At 38.4% G+C, this 17,644-nt stretch overlaps 1 protein-coding gene across 4 annotated transcripts in view; it reads left to right on the top strand.

Moving 5' to 3' along the window:
- Positions 1 to 17,244, top strand: part of phactr2 (phosphatase and actin regulator 2) — a 64,244-nt gene extending 47,000 nt beyond the window's left edge. For all 4 annotated transcript variants that reach the window (XM_047351983.1, XM_047351980.1, XM_047351982.1 and 1 more), the window contains 8 exons: positions 3,835 to 4,369; positions 5,453 to 5,631; positions 6,118 to 6,274; positions 6,593 to 6,648; positions 7,742 to 7,803; positions 8,343 to 8,480; positions 12,226 to 12,302; positions 13,865 to 17,244. In XM_047351983.1, coding sequence (XP_047207939.1) covers positions 3,835 to 4,369; positions 5,453 to 5,631; positions 6,118 to 6,274; positions 6,593 to 6,648; positions 7,742 to 7,803; positions 8,343 to 8,480; positions 12,226 to 12,302; positions 13,865 to 13,880 — 1,220 coding nt within the window. In that variant the 3' untranslated portion in view covers positions 13,881 to 17,244. The remainder of the gene's footprint in view (positions 1 to 3,834; positions 4,370 to 5,452; positions 5,632 to 6,117; positions 6,275 to 6,592; positions 6,649 to 7,741; positions 7,804 to 8,342; positions 8,481 to 12,225; positions 12,303 to 13,864) is intronic.
- The last annotated feature ends 400 nt before the right edge of the window (positions 17,245 to 17,644 follow it).

The following is a 17,644-nucleotide window of genomic DNA, read 5'->3' as shown; positions in this document are numbered from 1 at the left end:
TTGAGCGCCTTGTGCTCTCACACCTAAAAGACATCACCGACCCCCTCCTGGACCCCCTGCAATTTGCCTACAGAGCCAACAGGTCTGTAGATGATGCAGTCAACCTAGCCCTTCACTTCATCCTCCGGCACCTGGACTCCACAGGAACCTACGCCAGGATCCTGTTTGTGGATTTCAGCTCTGCCTTCAACACCATCGTCCCAGTTCTGCTACAGGAGAAGCTCTCCCAGCTGAGTGTGCCCGACTCCACCTGCAGATGGATCACTGACTTCCTGTCTGACAGGAAGCAGCGCGTGAGGCTGGGGAAGCACGTCTCTGACTCCCTGACCATCAGCACCGGTTCCCCCCAGGGCTGTGTTCTCTCTCCTCTGCTCTTCTTCCTGTACACCAACAGCTGCACCTCCAGTCACCAGTCTGTCAAGCTTCTGAAGTTTGCGGACGACACCACCCTGATCGGACTCATCTCTGATGGTGACGAGTCCGCGTACAGATGGGAGGTGGACCATCTGTTGGACTGGGGCAGCCAGAACAACCTTGAGCTCAACGCTCTAAAGACAGTGGAGATGGTTGTGGACTTCAGGCAGAACCCAGCCCCACCTGCCCCCATCACCCTCTGTGACTCCACAATTGACACTGTGGAATCTTTCCGCTTCCTGGGAACCATCATCTCCCAGGATCTCAAGTGGGAGCCAAACATCAGCTCCCTCATCAAGAAAGCCCAGCAGAGGATGTTCTTCCTGCGGCAGCTGAAGAAATTCAACCTGCCAGAGACTATGATGGTGCACTTCTACACAGCCATCATTGAATCCATCCTCACCTCCTCCATCACCATCTGGTACGCCGCTGCTACAGCCAAGGATAAGGGCAGGCTGCAGCGTGTCATTCGGTCTGCTGAGAAGGTGATTGGCTGCAGTCTACTGTCGCTCCAGGAACTGTACACCTCCAGGACCCTGAAGCAGGCAGGGAAAATTCTGGCTGATCCCTCCCACCCCGGTCACAGACTCTTTGAGACTCTCCCCTCTGGCAGGAGGCTGCGGTCCATCCGGACCAAAACCTCACGCCACAAGAACAGTTTCTTCCCATCTGCCACCAGCCAGGTTAACAAAGCCCATAAACCACCCTGACACTCTCCCTTTCCCCCACACCCCCCCTTTTTTGCTGACAGGACACCTGTAAACTGTAACTCTATGCGTTACATTAACGCTCAGCTTGGACTCCTGCTTTACTTGCACAATGATCACCTGCACTGTTGTATTGCTCTTGCATCTTATACTGCTCTATATTTACTCTCACTCACTTAAAACTGTGCACATATATTTATATTATATTGTAGATATGTTTATACTGTTTAATTTGTACTGTATTGCACCGACTACGGCAAAACAAATTCCTTGTATGTCCAAAAACGTACTTGGCAATAAAGCTTTTCTGATTCTGAAACAAATTGTAATTCATGTATGCTTTTCTGGTGATTTATTTTACAATTACAAATGCACATCTATATGCTTGTCTGTCACATGAAATCCCAGAAAAACACAGGTTTGTGGTCGTATTATGAAAAACTGTGATGTATTGAAGGTGTATGAATACTGTGAAGGCTTTGTGTAAGTCAGATCAAGTGGCAATAAAAGCTGGTTTTCTAGCAGTGACTGCATGTTTCTACTAATAGAAGGGTTTACCAGTCTTTCAACTGTAGAAGTGTATCGTTTATGGTCTCTGTTTTCTGCAAAAGCAGAAGTAGAGGTTTGTGTGTAGCTCTGGAAACACTTCTATGGTACAATAAGCATATGCATGCATGTGTGTGTGTGTGTGGATAGAAAGAGGGCAGGGGTCTGATGCACTTATTTGCTGAAATTGTGAGAGCACATTTATCACACCTCATCCACTGTCATGGAGTCCACAGCAGAGTAAACATTTCTCTAGTTGTCTCTGTAGAATTTTAGGCAAGGCAGGTTTATTAATGTTGCACATTTCAATAGCAAGACGATTCAAAGTGCTGTTTTTATCGAAGCAACTGCACAGAAGTGGTTTTATTTGTCTGAAATTCAAATATTTTAAGTTCATTCTTCTTTGGCTTCTTGTGCTTGCACACAGAGACACCATGCAAGCATTTGAAAAGCTGCTTTATTCCATATCACCTTAGGTGTTATGTTTGTTTAAAAAGATGTGTTTATTCATTTTTAAACCTAAAACATTATGGCTGGAAGTATGGCTTTAAAAAGCACTCACTGTGTCTGGTTGAGCGTGTTATAAAAAGCACACACAGGATCCTTTATAACTTGGATCAGCTCCTTCATGTGTGAATATTCGGGTTTGGACTGTTAGGTACACTGTTTGCTAGTGTGGAGTCACAATGCAAGGGGTATGATCCACGCTAAAGCATTTGTTTTCTGTCTGAGAAGATGTTATCTTTAAACGATCAGATATCTACATGGTGCCTGCTGATGTGGCTGGTTTGACACACTCAGAACCCAAAAAGCTACCAGTTTACTGTGGTTTTGCCATTTTGACCAGTCAAGGCCTTTTGAGACACACATGAGCTACGGTAAATATTTTCAGACAAAAAGATGAAAATTAAATAGCAGCTCATATTGGCTACATTTTGGAACTTTTGTCTCTGGTTCAGACTTTTCTGTGCCCTTTTCCTGCCTTCTCAGAGACCTCTCCGGGTGATTCGCTTTCCTCCGGCAGTTCAAAGACTCACATGCATTTTTGATTTGTATGTACATCTGTCTCCGTCTTGTACGGGCCCTGAGAAATGCCAACATCCTTTACAAAATGAACATTGCATTAACTACTATATAGATTTTGGACAGATTGTGACAAGATGTTTCAGCACTCTATGGAGAATAAGACATGCATCACAGTCTTCTTTTAAATACCTTAATAGCATGCAATTTAAACACGTTTTCCCTTGCCTTCATTTGATTAAGAAACAACTAAGTAGCAACATAAGAGTTCATCAACACCTCATCTTCCATCAGTCTGAGATCAGATCGCAGATGTAACATCAGATGTCTTATGTTCATTTTATTGCAATGCCAGAGTAAGTGACTGGAGCATGGAGTAAAGCACTGCTGCCTCCCTAAAGACCTGTAGGCCATTGATGCATTCCTTACCTAACTAGTGGTGAACTGGTTGCGTGCTTCACTGACACCATTTAGTTCTTTAAATCAACATATGAAATGTTCGTAAGCAATCATAATTCAGATACATTTGCGAATTGGCATCTCATGTGGGCTTAATCAGGTTAGTTTTCAAATTTTGTTTGTACATGTGTTGTTATTATTGGTGCTTTTCCTCCAGGGTGGATGGTTCTGTGGTTTTGTGACGTCGGAGCAACCACCCTATAACCCTTTTTGTAAATAAAGCATGTTTACAAAGCAAAAAAGGTGCAGAGGAGCTCCCAAATAGCGCTGCAAAAATGCCTTTTGAATTACACATTTCTTTAGCTCCAGTCCTTGCATTAAGTGTTTATTTTCTCCCTCCACGGCTGAAACTCTACTTGTCAGTGGCCATCAATCAAACACAAACTGCAGCATACCTCTCCAGTTCTGCCATTTGTAATATTTTCTCTTGAGATATTTTTTTTTCCTTTTTATAAATACAATAATACTAATGCATGGCTGTACATTATTAGCATTTTCATTTCAAAAACAGTCTTGTAAGTAATCTTTATTCGACTTGAGAATGACCTGTAACCTATATTGATGCAGCTGTACTCCAACTCTTGAAAGCTTGTATTCACAACCTGCTTGGCTGAGCAAACCCCAGCAATTAATTTCCGCCTTTCCTAAACTGACTGGATGTTTTTTTGTTTTTTTTAATTCTTAGCTAAATCATCAAATCCAAAGAAGACAGGAGGCGCAAGTAAAGTCACCACCACCACCTCCACTCCTCGTTCTCGGTTGTCCAAGGATGTTTCGCCCCGGTCTGAAGGGACATCTGCGAAGCCCAGCAGGAAATCAGATGCCCCAGCTTCTTCATCTGAACCTCAGAAAGCCTCCACAGAGACTCCTAATCAGCCTGGGGAGTTAAAATCAACCCCACCTTCCGCAGACAACAAGCCTCCTTCATGCAAAACCTCTGGAAGCAAGGCAGGTGGTCTTCAGGCTGCTTGTAAACCTGATCTAGAGCCTAAATCAGCTCTAAATGACATTGCTTCAAGCAAAGAGACTCACAAGGTTGTTGCTCCTGAAACCACAGACCAGTCCTCTCATATCAACCAGACTACAGAGGACACCTCCTTCACAGGAAGAGAGAAAGACAGAAGCAGCTCACAGGTGGAGAAACGTGAACGGACAGAAGGGGAGGAAGAAGATGTGAAAAAGCAAGGAGAAACCGATTGTGGTAAAGACAACAGCTCAAGGTAAACCCTTGTGAAGCCTTATATATGTCAGTTTTTGTATTTGTGACTGTAGAGTCCTGTAGTACTGTAGTCCATATATGGACTATGGATATTTTCCTGCAGCTGATGGTAGGAAGTCCTAATCCCTTTTCTCACCTATACATGGTGTGTTTCCACATTATGCTTATTTATGCACAAATAACCCTAACAGTTCAAGAAAGATTTCTTTTCACTGATCTAAACTGATGGGTTTTGCAATAAGAATATTATTTAGGGAAGCAAGCAGGAGGTCCATAGTAACTCTGCAGGAGCTGCAGAGATTCACAAATTAGTGGGAGAATGTCAACAGGACAAACATGCATTTGACAAATCTGGCTTTCATGGAAGAGTGACAAGAAGAAAAGCATTTGTAAAGGACAACCATAAAAAGTCCAATTTATATGTTTCACAAGCTATAACAAAAGGACATAACATAAGGGGAAGGTGCTCTGGTGAGATGAGACGTTAGATTACACCTTTTGGCCTACATGCAAAATGCTATATGGTAAAAAGCTAACTCTGCATATGAAACATGGTGCTGGGAAGATCCTCCTGTGAGGATGCATTTTTTTCTTTTTAGCAAGAAGAATGAAGTTAGTCAGAGTTATGGGGGAAGTGAATAAAGCTAAATACAGGCCAATCCTGCTAGAGTTTGCAAAACACTTACGACTGAAGCAGAGGTTAACTTTGTAGCAGGCCAACAATCCTGAACATGCAGTCAGAGCTACAGTGGAATAGTTCAGATAAAAGCATATTCATGTATTGGAATGGCCTAGTTAAAGTCCTGGAATCAATTGTTGCAAGACTTGAAAGATGATGCTCAGAGACACTTCTTTGCAAATGAAAAACGTGTTTTAGTCAAAACATTTTAGTCAGCAAAAGATGGTTCTGTAAAGTATTGCCTCAGGAGAGCAGAATACATGTGCAAACCACACTGTCATGTACCCAAAGGGAATGAATTATTTTGCAAAGAACTTTTAATTAATTGTTCAACTAATGAATTGTCTGTACTTAAGAACCCATGTTCTAGAAGTCTGCTCAAACCGCCGTCATTGACTTGTACAGGTCAGCAGAGGGCGACTCAGACAAGCAGCCGCGCCTGAGTGTGAAAACGGATCAGGCTCAGGTGACGGTGATCCCCGATAGGCCCAGAGACAGCCAGGCTAGTGATTCTGATTCGGATGGACCAATTCTCTACCGGGGCGATGATGACGAAGAGGATGACGAAGATGAATACACAAACAGTATGATGTTCATTTAGTTAAATATATATGTCAGCACCACTGCTTGAAAACTTCAGCAAGTTGGTGGCCTAAACATCAGAGAGAGGATCAAATGTGACCCGAAAACGGGCAGGTTATCATGTTAGGAACACTTGGTTTGTTCTTGTTTTTTAAAGTTTTCTACATTTTTTTTTCTTTTTTTTTAGTTAAATCATGATCAGACTCACCAGTTAACTGGCTTTTTATTTTTTTTTATTGTACTAGAACTGAAAAATACAGATTTATAAATTTTTCTCATTAGCCATTTGGTAATATTTGGTGTTTTTACATTATCAAGTAATATAAATGCATAAATAATGAGTCTCTCAAAGAAGCCTTTGAGTTTAGATTTATTTCTTTATTTTTCTATATTAATTGTTAATATCAGGTTTTATCTCAACTCAAGTTTTTTTTTTTTTTTTTTGATCCCTTGAGAATTCAATTTGTCGATCTCCATTGCTTTGTCAGACTCTCTGGCCAGCAAGATCCGCCGACGAGACACCCTGAACATTAAGCTGGGCAACCGACCCAGCAAGGAAGAGCTGGAGGCGAAAAACATTTTGCCAAGAAGCTCATTGACGGAGAGACACGAGCTCCGCCAGCAGATAGGCTCCAAATTAGTCAGGTACCAACAACAACAGTGGTGTGAAACTGTGGGTAGGTGCTACTTGTCATAGATTTGGCTGCGCTGTGGGACAATAACAGATTTGTAATTATTTAATAGTGTAGACGTGGGTGGTGTAATCGTACAAATGATACACAGTAAAGCATTGAAAATGATGGCAAACGCCACTGGATTTTTTATAATTAACAGAAGGTGTTAAATACATTTTAAATGTGTTAGAACTATATTAATTTCCCTTTCTGAGGTCAGGGAAATGTACCAAGGCAACCTATAACCCTTTTGTAAAATGGATATGTGGGAATAATCCTTTTGTTTTAGACGCCTGAGCCAAAGGCCCACCACAGAGGAGCTGGAGCAGAGAAACATCCTCAAACGTAAGTTTATAAAATGCTTTCCTAATCTTCATCATGTGAAGATTAGTGTAGGGTTTAGGCCTATTATTGTTACAATTGGGCTTTTACAAACACATATCAGGCAAGCATAGCTCCAAATCTACAGAGAAGTCTTGGTTGTTGGAAGTGTTTTTGTCCATTCATAGTAGTTACTTCAGAGGTTCAGCTCAACACGTACATTTGAGCATTTAAGAAGACGTTTAGGGCTACTTTGCAATGTTTAGCTGGTGTAGAGAAACTCAGCTTTCACAGATGATGAGCACAAAATGGGAGTTGGCTGACAGATAAAGTCCTGTAATTTCATTATGTAATCTTATTGTGTTGTAATAAACAAATTGAATCTTTGGGGTGGGAAAAATAGGCATCTTGAAAATGCTAATGCACTTCCTCTGCTTGCCTTGTCAAACGAAAACATGGGTTGTCATCATCACTTTCTCATAGTGATGAATGAATGAATGAATGAATGAACGTGTGAGCTCATTGAGGAGAGGTGTTCCAGTTCAGCTTTACTTTTATGGATGGAGGCAGTCATTTTTCAGCCATCTTCCTAGACACTAAGCAAGCCTTAAATCCTCCAACTGAAGATGACCTAGATTATTTTGCATGCATAAATAGGTGTTTCCTGTTTGAAGGGACATATTTTTCATATGGAGTTGTGTACCTTACAGTAGTTCATTTGCTGTAATGTCTGGCTGTTAATTACTTCTTCCCAAACAAGATTTGTTTCTAACACTTTTCGGTAGTTGTGCACAATAACATAATCTTGAGGCTCTTATAAAGTTTAACATGTTTTAGAGTTTAGTTGCACCTTTTCACCCATCTCTCCACAACAGTTGCAGTCTTGTTTATGTACTGCCTCTCGAAGAGCCCTGCACGAGCATATTTATTTGACAGATTTCATCCAAATGATCATTAGAGTTCCTCTTTTATTTTTGTTTATGTACAGTTAACTAAACTCTACTGTACTTAAAGCCACATGTGTATTTTGATGTTGGAAGTCTCACACTGAGTAAAAGCAGAAGCTTACTGAAGATATGATGGGAGTGAAATTATTCTGCTTACTCTCTGCACGCAGAAAAAAATGAAGCTGAGGAAAAAGAAGCCAAGCAAGAGATTAAAAGGAGACTCACCAGAAAGGTACTGTAAACACTGAGTACGAACGCACACAAACACACACAAACACACACACACTTGTGTTTTTCTATCCCTATGGGAACTTTGCATTGACTTCCATTCATTTTTCATTTAGTTATATGGCCTAACCCTGACCTTAACCTTAAACCTAACCATTACTAGTACATACCTAACCCTAAACTCACCCTAAACTTAATTGACAACTTAGTCCTAAACCTAACCCAGCAGCATTTTTCCCTATGGGGACCAGGCTTTGGTCCCCACAATGTAGTGTGTTTTCAGAAAATGTGCCTCGTCATGTAACAAAGACAAACACACACACACACACACACACACACATTGCAATCCTTTGGATTTTTCTTTGATCCATGTAAGGAGGCAGGAAGATCAGCACATGTAGGGTTTTATAGATTGATGTGAAGCTGTGAAGTTAGATCTTTCAATTTTTCTCTCCCCTAAAGACATCACTTTTATTTTTATAAAATCTATTTTTAATACTAAATGTATTTTCATATTAACTCTGTTTGTCTGTGTGTGTATAGCTGAGCGTGAGACCTACAGTGGCAGAGCTCATTGCTCGGAGGATTCTGCGGTTTAACGAGTATGTGGAGGTGACAGACGCTAAAGATTATGATCGCCGGGCTGACAAACCATGGACACGGCTTACTCCTGCTGACAAGGTACCGCTATTCATTTACTTTTTTTTTTTTTTTTTTTACTTTGGTCATTACAATTTTTCTATTTATTTTGTCTTAAAAGTGAAAATATGATATCTTGTAAATGGGTGCCTTTTAATAAATTTAGGTGTGAAGAATTTGAACCAGTAAATCTACTTACATCTGTTTGCTTTACAAAGAAATATGAAGCATACCTGTAGGCACAACAACACAAGGGATAGTTTCTGATTTGTCTTGTGAACAAAATAAAATACTTAAGTTGTGTTAATTTATTTAACGCAACTGTTTCATCTAAACAAGAGCAGTGAAAACTGTCTCTTAACATGATGTGCGTGTTGGATATTTTAATCACAGTTCAGTGTATGTGTCAAGTCTGCCCTCTGCTGCTGAGGTTTGGAAAGATAAACCACATGCAAAGTTCATAAATTGGGTCACAATGAACACTAATCAGAGCGTGCAACTGATTATAAGAGATTAGAATCAAATGCAAAAGCATTTCCAGGATTAAGCCGTAGTTTTAGCTGTAGTGAAAAGCAATGCAAAGGGTAATGCAAATGTGATGAGAAGCAATGCAAAGGTCTAGGTAAAATAATGTGCCACAGAAAGGTTTTACAGCATATATTGTATGCATTATAAGTTTTCCCAATATTTGCTGTAACCTTTCTGCGGCATGCTTTGTTTGATTTGTTGCACTGATGTCTTTTCGGACGCTATAGTGCACGGAGTAGCAGATCAGAGCCTGGTTTACTGCCTGGCTAATGTTAGTAATTTCAGGTTGTTTGTCTATGCAATAATACATGGGCTAACATTAGCTGGGTATTTGCATTTCAGAAAACCCACAGTTTTAAATCAAGTGTAACCTGTCAGCTGCCTCGATGTTGGTATAAGGTGTATTTTATTGTTTTACTTGCCTGATTCTGACTGCAGTGCGTTGCTAGGCTGAGTGTCAGAGTGGGAGGAGGAGGCAGCGCTTCAAAGACGAGGCAATCTGTTACTTTTACACGATGAATCCAAAAGTGTTTAACCATGTTGGTCTCGCATCCTAATTTGCATGATATAATCTTGTTGCAAGTGTTGCAATGAGCCGACTGGTCATTTCTTTTATTGAAGTTAAGCCACACTTTCAATCTCCGCCGCATACTGCTCTTGGTTGCACGCACACTTCCTGCAGATTCTTCTTTGTTGGTATTCAGCGGCTTCTTCTTTCCGTCGGCTGACTGGGTATCGAAATTATTTGAACCATTCTAGGAGAATGTTAGTCGAGGTTCCAACCGATCCTCAAGATATAAAAATGGCTGAAACAGGCTTGAAATAAAAGCCACAAACAGGAATGCATCTAGTTATTTAATGATTTCCTAAAACTGTTTCTTAACGATAGATCACAGGAGTGTCTGCCCTTTTCAAATTATCTTTGTAAATGAGCCCCACGATTCTTCTCAAGTCTCTCACTTAAACCATGTTGGCTTAGTTATATTTTCCATAACTTTGCAGCAATAAGGTTAGCAGATATACAGCTCCCTTCACAAATATTTAAATATAATAAGCTTTAAAATAAATGTCAGTCATTGGGGTGGCATAATCTCACACTGAAAAACTTTGAAAATCCACCCTTTATTTGGTCAATTCCACTGAAAACACACTTCATATTAAGAAATGTTTATTTTTACATACAATCCTACCCACTTCAGTTAATGTAACCCCTGCTGTTAATACCAGTTACAATCCCCTTTTACCAATCGGGCAGCACTTTGATCATTCTTCTTTGCACAGTCTCTCTAGAACAAGGGTCAGCAACCCTAAGAGCCATTTTTGCCTTCAGTCCAGCTAAACATCTTTTTTAGAGCCACAAAAGCAACATGACTGTTCAAAACAAAATAACTTATTTTTATAATACCTGCCGTAGGACAATTGTTTAGATTTTTAAATCAAAGAACAACAATGTTATTTAATTTCTTTACTAATTTTTCTTCAATGGGACATTACATTTGAATGGAAAATATCAGAAATAGCACATCATTTGCAATCTATTAAAATATATGACTTGGTAAAAAAGAATATACCTCCTACACTATTAGAATCATTCTTTGGGGGAATGTTATGCATGTACTGCTTGAAAATGCCCAGAAAAACTTCCATTTTAAATTACCTTTACATTTTAAAGCATTCTTAAGCAATTCTTTATTTTATTGTTTTGTTTTTTTTGTTTGAGGCATTAAGAAGCAACAGTGGAGGGTCTAAAGAGCCACATGTGGCCCCGGAGCCACAGGTTGCAGAGCCCTCCTAGAGCCTGGGTCCATTCACAGGTTCTCTTCTATTCTGCTCACCTCACTGATTTTCTACAGGATTTAGGTCTCTGGACTGAGATTGCAGTAGAGTTTGATCTTCTTGCCTTTGAATAATTTCTGTGTTGATTTGGCCACATGCTTTGGATCATTACCCAACTGAAAGACCCAACAATGTACAATTCTTCATTTTACTGCAGAAGCTACTTGATTTTTATTTGAAATCGCCTCATTTTTGAAGGAGTCGATTATACCATGCACTCTAACAAGGTTCCCATGGCATTTGGAAGAGAACCAGGCCTACGGCACCACAGAACCTCCACCATACCTGACAATGGGCATAACGTGTTAATTTACATATGTGTCCTTTATTTAACACCTGACCAACAAGGAATGTTTATTGCCGAACAGCTCAGGCTTAGACCCATCCGACCAAAGTACACTGTTCCAGTGCCGGCAGTATTTAGCAAACTTCCCACATGTATTTGCTGCGGTTTGACAGAAGGGACTTTTAAATTCATACCTCGCCAACAATCAGCTGTTCAATGGTTGTTATAGAAACTTGTTGACCTTGTGATGCCACTTTTTGCTCCAGTTCTCTGTTGTGATTTTGTTTTTTGTTTACCTTCCATACCATGCTGCTCACAGTGTGTGGTCATCAACCCACATCTGTCTTACTGGAAAAAAACCTAAACCTAGCCTAGTGGCTAAAAGAAATGCCCTATTGTGAAACGGAAACAGGAGTTATTATGGGTTATTAATAAAAACGTTTCTCGAAACCACTCATCGTTTAAAAAATAAAAGTAAAGAATAAATTGTAAAAATGCCGAAATTTATTTGCCAACAAGTCAGTTATTTGAAAAAAAAAAAAAAAAAAGCATCATTTTTCATGAACTATTTCTAAACACGTTTTTTTCCCCACACAAGGAAAATAAATGTACTTAAATTAAAGTTTGGATGTTTTAAAAATCTTTGCGGCAGATTATGATACTGCAGTGAAACTTGATCTTTTTAAGGCTTTATAAAACTAATTTACCAGTGGTGCCAGTAATTATGAGAGGTTTTGTATTAGAGCTTATCTATACACATGTTTAAAGTTAAGTTGATTTGATTATGTCAAAAAGCCTTAATATATGTCACTAGTTTTTTTTCATTAAGTTCAATGAAAGGATCAATAAATAAAGAACATTTTCATTGATACTAAACTAATACAGAGCCTAAATAATGCTAAAAGGAACAAAACACTTTGTCACTATAAAAGGTGCACTATAAATGTGTGTGAATCTCTGATGCAGCCTCGCTTCAACTCTTTAACCTTTTTTAAAGTGACTGGAGTTATTCTGGTCGTTAGTTTAAAGGAAAAACATCTGAAAAGTGCTTTTTTCTGAGTCCGGTCTGTGATTCAGGTATCCTTTTTAGGATTTAAAGATTTTCTCATCCTCGCCTGTTTGTGCTCTGTCCCCCAGGCTGCTATACGTAAGGAGCTGAATGAGTTTAAGAGCCGAGAGATGGAGGTTCATGAGGACAGCAAACAGTTTACAAGGTACCCCTGCAGTCAATGCGCTCCAACATTTAACCCGACTCTGAAGCCTCATCAGTCATTTAGCTCAGTAAATCTTGAAGTCTTGCTGTTTATTAACTCTCGCTGATCAATACATGTTATTCTGTTCTCCTAAAGCGTTTCCCACTATCCTTGTTAAAGTCACGGTGGGTCAGCTTCAGTTCATTACCCGCCAGCTCTGATTACCTGTAGACTTCAGGTCTTTCTCTCTAATGTTATTAGACCTGTGCAGTATTAGGTTTGTGAACAAAACTAAAACTCTAGGTACAAATAAATACATCTTTTAGACATCACCAAAAATACATTTGTTTGCTAAAATAACCAGATAATCTAATCTTTACAAAGTATACGGTTTTTCATACTTTTTGTGTTATTTTAACAAAGGTTCCACCAACCTTGTCCTCAAAATATCAAATAGAACAAATTTCCACTTCTTTATTTTACATCTGAAGTTTTGCCACATTTTATGTAGAGAGCAATGTTTTACTGTAATCTGACTAGGCAGCAGCAAATGCCAAGTGGGTTCAGACTAACAAATCATTATTCCCCCTCTGACTGGAGCGATTACCTGCTTAAATAGTTTTATTTCCTTGAAAAGTCTGTGTCCCAGTGTCCCAGACAGTTCATAATGATGAAAAAGATTCTACCAAGTTCAAGGCAAATTAAAAAAGAAAGCACTACATCCCTACCAGGGCCTTTTCCAAGAGTACATTCCTACCATAGTACTTTGTTTCAACTCTGGTAAATGCAGTCCAAATGGAGGGGATGAGTAACGGCTCCAGGTACAAAATCTGAAAAGTAGGGCAGTATAGAAAAATGTTTGTTTCCAGACTTAACTTCTTATTATCTAAAGGATACAATTTTTTACTAACCTTTATTTCCTATAAAATAAATGACAGTTTGTGTTGGTTTTCATTTACCAGATCACCTTCATCTTTGGTTTACTCTTCAGAACTTGAGTTTTTGTCCAAGTCGTTGATCATCTTTTTTGAGTTATTAACAGATAAACGCACCATCATTCAAAAATGATAAAGGGTCCATTTAACTGTTTTTTCACCCTCTAGATTCTGTCACATCTGGGTTTTAAACTGTACCCAAGACTGTTGATTGAGTAGTTAAGATCAGATGCCAAAGGAAGCATTAAAATTACTTTCTATTTTTCAATTTTCTGAAATTAAGCTAGTCACAAACTACGTAACAATGTAGAAAGAAACAGACCCGATGTTTCTCCACATTTTATAGATTTTAAGTAATGCGTGTCAGAAGCCAGCTTTAGCACTGATGTTTTATTGTCTGACAAATAGGAAAATATTTTTACTGAAACATAAATAATGTTACTCAAATTGACAAAAATATTAAGGAAATTTAGTCTTAAAAAGTGTAAGATGTTAAATTGGAATATTTATTGGAACCTTGATACGTTAATTGGTCAGGTTTTTGAAAAGAATATGAATAGTTTCATGTGATGATTTGCTGTTTGCCTGTTTTCGGTTTTAATAAACGTGGCTCTTTGTTTGTTTGTTTGTTTGTTTGTTTATTTTCAGGTTCCATCGACCATAAGCGCTCCCACAGCTCTCAGTTCTCTCCCCATCGTCTACATCCACACCTCAGTTCTCTTTGAACCCTGTTGACCTCTTTGAAACGGACATTTTGGCCTATCAAAGCAGGGAAAGCCTAGTTTTCATTTATAAAATAAACCATCTAAATTTAGATGAGCCAGGGTGTTCTTGGTCAGAGGATAGTGGGATGTGTATAAAAACTGTACTTTCATCACTCAACTTGGCTTCTCCTGCTTAAGCATTCAAAAAGTCATCTGTGAAAAAGGATCTGTTGCTCCTGGTGATGTTTGTCTTTCATGACAGCTACAGGTGTGTCTCAAGGCCTGGGCCATGTTGAGGCACCTATGAAATATTTGCACATATCTATAGTGAGAACAGTGCTGTGTATAGCTAGCTAAATAGGACCTCTTATTTATTGTAGAGTATCTGAACCATTGGGTATTTTTATTGGTTTTTTTTTTGTTGACTTCAGGTCTTGTAATGAGCAACGTTGCCTTTGTAACAGACTGTGGCTCCAGAGTGGTGGGCTTGTTCAGTTGCTCAGTTATGCCATAATCTTACAAATGCCCATACATGGGCATCCTCCTGGAAGAGGAAATAGTGATGATTGGGGGGTTTCAGGATGATGTCAGTGCCTGTGGGACAGATTGTACACAAAAGGCAGTTTGTTCTGCTCTGATGTGCCTCAAAGTGAAATTCCAGTTTTTAGACATGTTCCAAACATTGCCACTAGAGGACATCATATCATAGAATTTCCAGACAGAGATTCTGATGTGTTTGTGGATGTCGAGTATCCTCCACTTGTTACATTTAAAACTGCTGAAGCTTTCAAAGAAGTGGACACCCAAGGCCTAAATAGTCAAGTGTAAATTAAATTGGCCTGCTCAAAGTGACTTCTGCTTCCTCAGCGTATCTGATGGTGCACAGTGATCATTTAACATCGTATATCCCGTGCCGAGCTGTCAGGTGCAGACCAATGATCGCAACATGCTTGGTTTGCTGTTTTGAGGATGTACAGTTTCTATTGCAGTTTTTCATTTAAGCTTTCTTGCTGGGGCGTTTCACTCAGAGGCCAAATAAAAAGCAGGAATTTTATTCTAGATTGCCTTTCAATGGGAAATGTTAGGTTTTTGTTTGGAGGGCTATATATGATGCAGGCTTTAAACTTTGCCAATGAAAGTTAAGTTTACCAGAGTTACTACCTAGATTTCAAGTGTGAGTATTATTTTATCATTTTGCAGGTGTGGATACATTTGCTCTTTACTATGAATTTCTAAAACTTAAGTGCGGTTTTTCGATTGTGTCATATTTCAACGACACCCTTTATTTTTGATATGTCACATAGCAACTTCACTTCAACATTCTAGTCATCAGTATTTTGGCTCTTGAGTTTCTGGCTTAGAACCCACACATAAATACACACTATTTTTTAAAAATAAAGGACCATTTCACCACTTTTTTGACCTTTAGACTACTTTAAATCAAGGTTTTAAACTCAAACTGGAGCGCTTAAAGTGAACATTATTTGAGGTGGTTTAGATCCGAAACAAAGCTTTGAAAACAGCCGTAATAGTTTTTGTGTTGTTTTTTCAGTTCTAAACAGAATAACGTATTAAAGGTGACAAGATGAACTTTAAAGATTCAGGCCTAAGTAGACATATCTAAGAATCCTAGATTTTGAACATGAACTGATATGAAACAGCAAAATAGCCTTTTAACTTGTTGCTGAATCAGAATCCCTTATTTGTGACTGATTTGCAGTCAAATATCCATAATTGTTTAAAAACACAAGTGTTTACCAAAGCTCCATTCCTCCTTTACACATTGCCTTAACATGCATCTTGATATTTTTTCCTTTTATTGAAGAACTCTATATCTGCAATGTATGGAGAACTCTTTTGGAGTTTTATTCTTCTTTTAAGGTGTGTGTTTGTAGATTTATGTGACAATAACTTGGTTTGAATACTTATGTTTGTTTTGATAGGTTTGTGTGTAACTTCAGCATTTATGAGATTCAGTTAAGATGAAACCTAAGTTGTCGAGATGCGTGTTAATGCAGTGATTTATGTGATGAAGATCTTTCTGTGTGAATGCCAAAACCTCTTGCGTGAGCTTTTCTCCCTGACCTCATTGGTCTAAAGAGATTTCTGACGATGGGCCATTTATTTATTTTTTATTTAATTGAAGCCTGGACCTTTACAACACTCGTCCTGGGTTTAAAAGGTAACAGAGTAAAAAGAGTCTCTCGGTTTTCTGTGGTTGGAAAATGAAACCATGTACAGAAATGGAGCAGTATTCTTTCATGTCTGTCAGTATGCTTTACGCAGGTGTTATCAAGCATGTGCTTACAATGAAATCTATGACACTTTAATATAAATATTTTACCTTATTTTATCCCCATCATTTTAAATTTTGAAAAACTGCTTAAATATAAATATTATTTGTAGGCAACTCATAAAAAATCTGATGTTTTTTATGAGACCAAACATCCCACTTTCTAATGAATTTAGTCAATTCCTTAGACTTTTACAGCTTTTTATAAAGCCACATTGAGGCCAATGTTTGATTTATTTCTTTACACTTTCCATACATTGTTTTGGAGGCACATCAAACTATATATAATTATATTAAGCTTTAAATAATTCAAACATATTTAAGTATAAAGACATTTAAAGTAAATCTGTGAATGTTGATGAGTTAAAGTAGTTTTGGGTAGTTTAACGTTAAATACACCAACAACACGTAGTGTACTCCTCTGTCCAGGAGTATTCAGAAGCACAGGAAAACTTAAATTAGATCTAAACGAATCATTTAAAATTCTTCTTTAAAAGGTCCACAATAGTCATGGTTTAGTTGATATTTTACATAAAATAGATTATTTTCATTAAAGATGCTGGACTATAAAAGGTCATGTAAAACCTAACTGATTATTTTAATGTTATTTATCACATAATGCTAAATATACTAAGAGGCTTTCGAGATTAAGATAATAAAATGAACTCCCAACACTTGAACACTTAATAGCAGCTTGTAATAAATCAAAACACCAGTCAACTTCCACCAGTTTATGACTTATTAGGAGAACATTCCAGATTAGCGTCACGATCAGACTGAAACGTTTTTGATTTGAGGAACGTATTCTTTTCATGGACATATTGATCACTGTAATGTTCCAGATATTAGCTGTCTTAGTCAGATAAATTGGTTCTTTTTAAAGCTCAGACCCAGTTAGATATGTCCTATTATTTGACATGTCATCATTAAATATGGTTGTAATAATCTCCCACTATATATCCAGATACAGCTACTGTTACATCTTTAATGTGTATAGTGTTTTTGTATATAAAGAGTCATGAAAAAAGGTACTGTTTGTCATTTTTTGTCTCTCTTCATGTTGCTTTTTCCTGCTGTTATGATGAAAGATTCTTGTTTGAATTGGAACATTTGCATGCAGAGTACATCATAGCAGAGATCACATATTAGGTTCAAGCATACAGTAGTCTTTCAATATTGTACTCAATAAATCGAGGTAAACTTGTGGGGCCTCTCTGAAAGAAAACCTCTAATAAACCTGAGGCTCTGCTGAGGTGTTCAGGTAGCTCGGGTTGTTTTAATAGTAGCCTCCGACTGGTCTGCATTATGCATAGATCCTCTGTGGGGTTTAGGTCAGGTCGGTTTGTTGGCCAATCAAACAGTCACATCAGGGTGATTAAACCATGTGCTAGTACTTTTGGCAGCTGTTGGAAAATGAAATCAGCATTTTCA

This window comes from Girardinichthys multiradiatus, chromosome 22 (genome assembly GCF_021462225.1).
Source record: "Girardinichthys multiradiatus isolate DD_20200921_A chromosome 22, DD_fGirMul_XY1, whole genome shotgun sequence".
Lineage (NCBI taxonomy): Eukaryota > Metazoa > Chordata > Actinopteri > Cyprinodontiformes > Goodeidae > Girardinichthys > Girardinichthys multiradiatus.
This window is presented reverse-complemented; position numbering and strand designations above follow the sequence as displayed.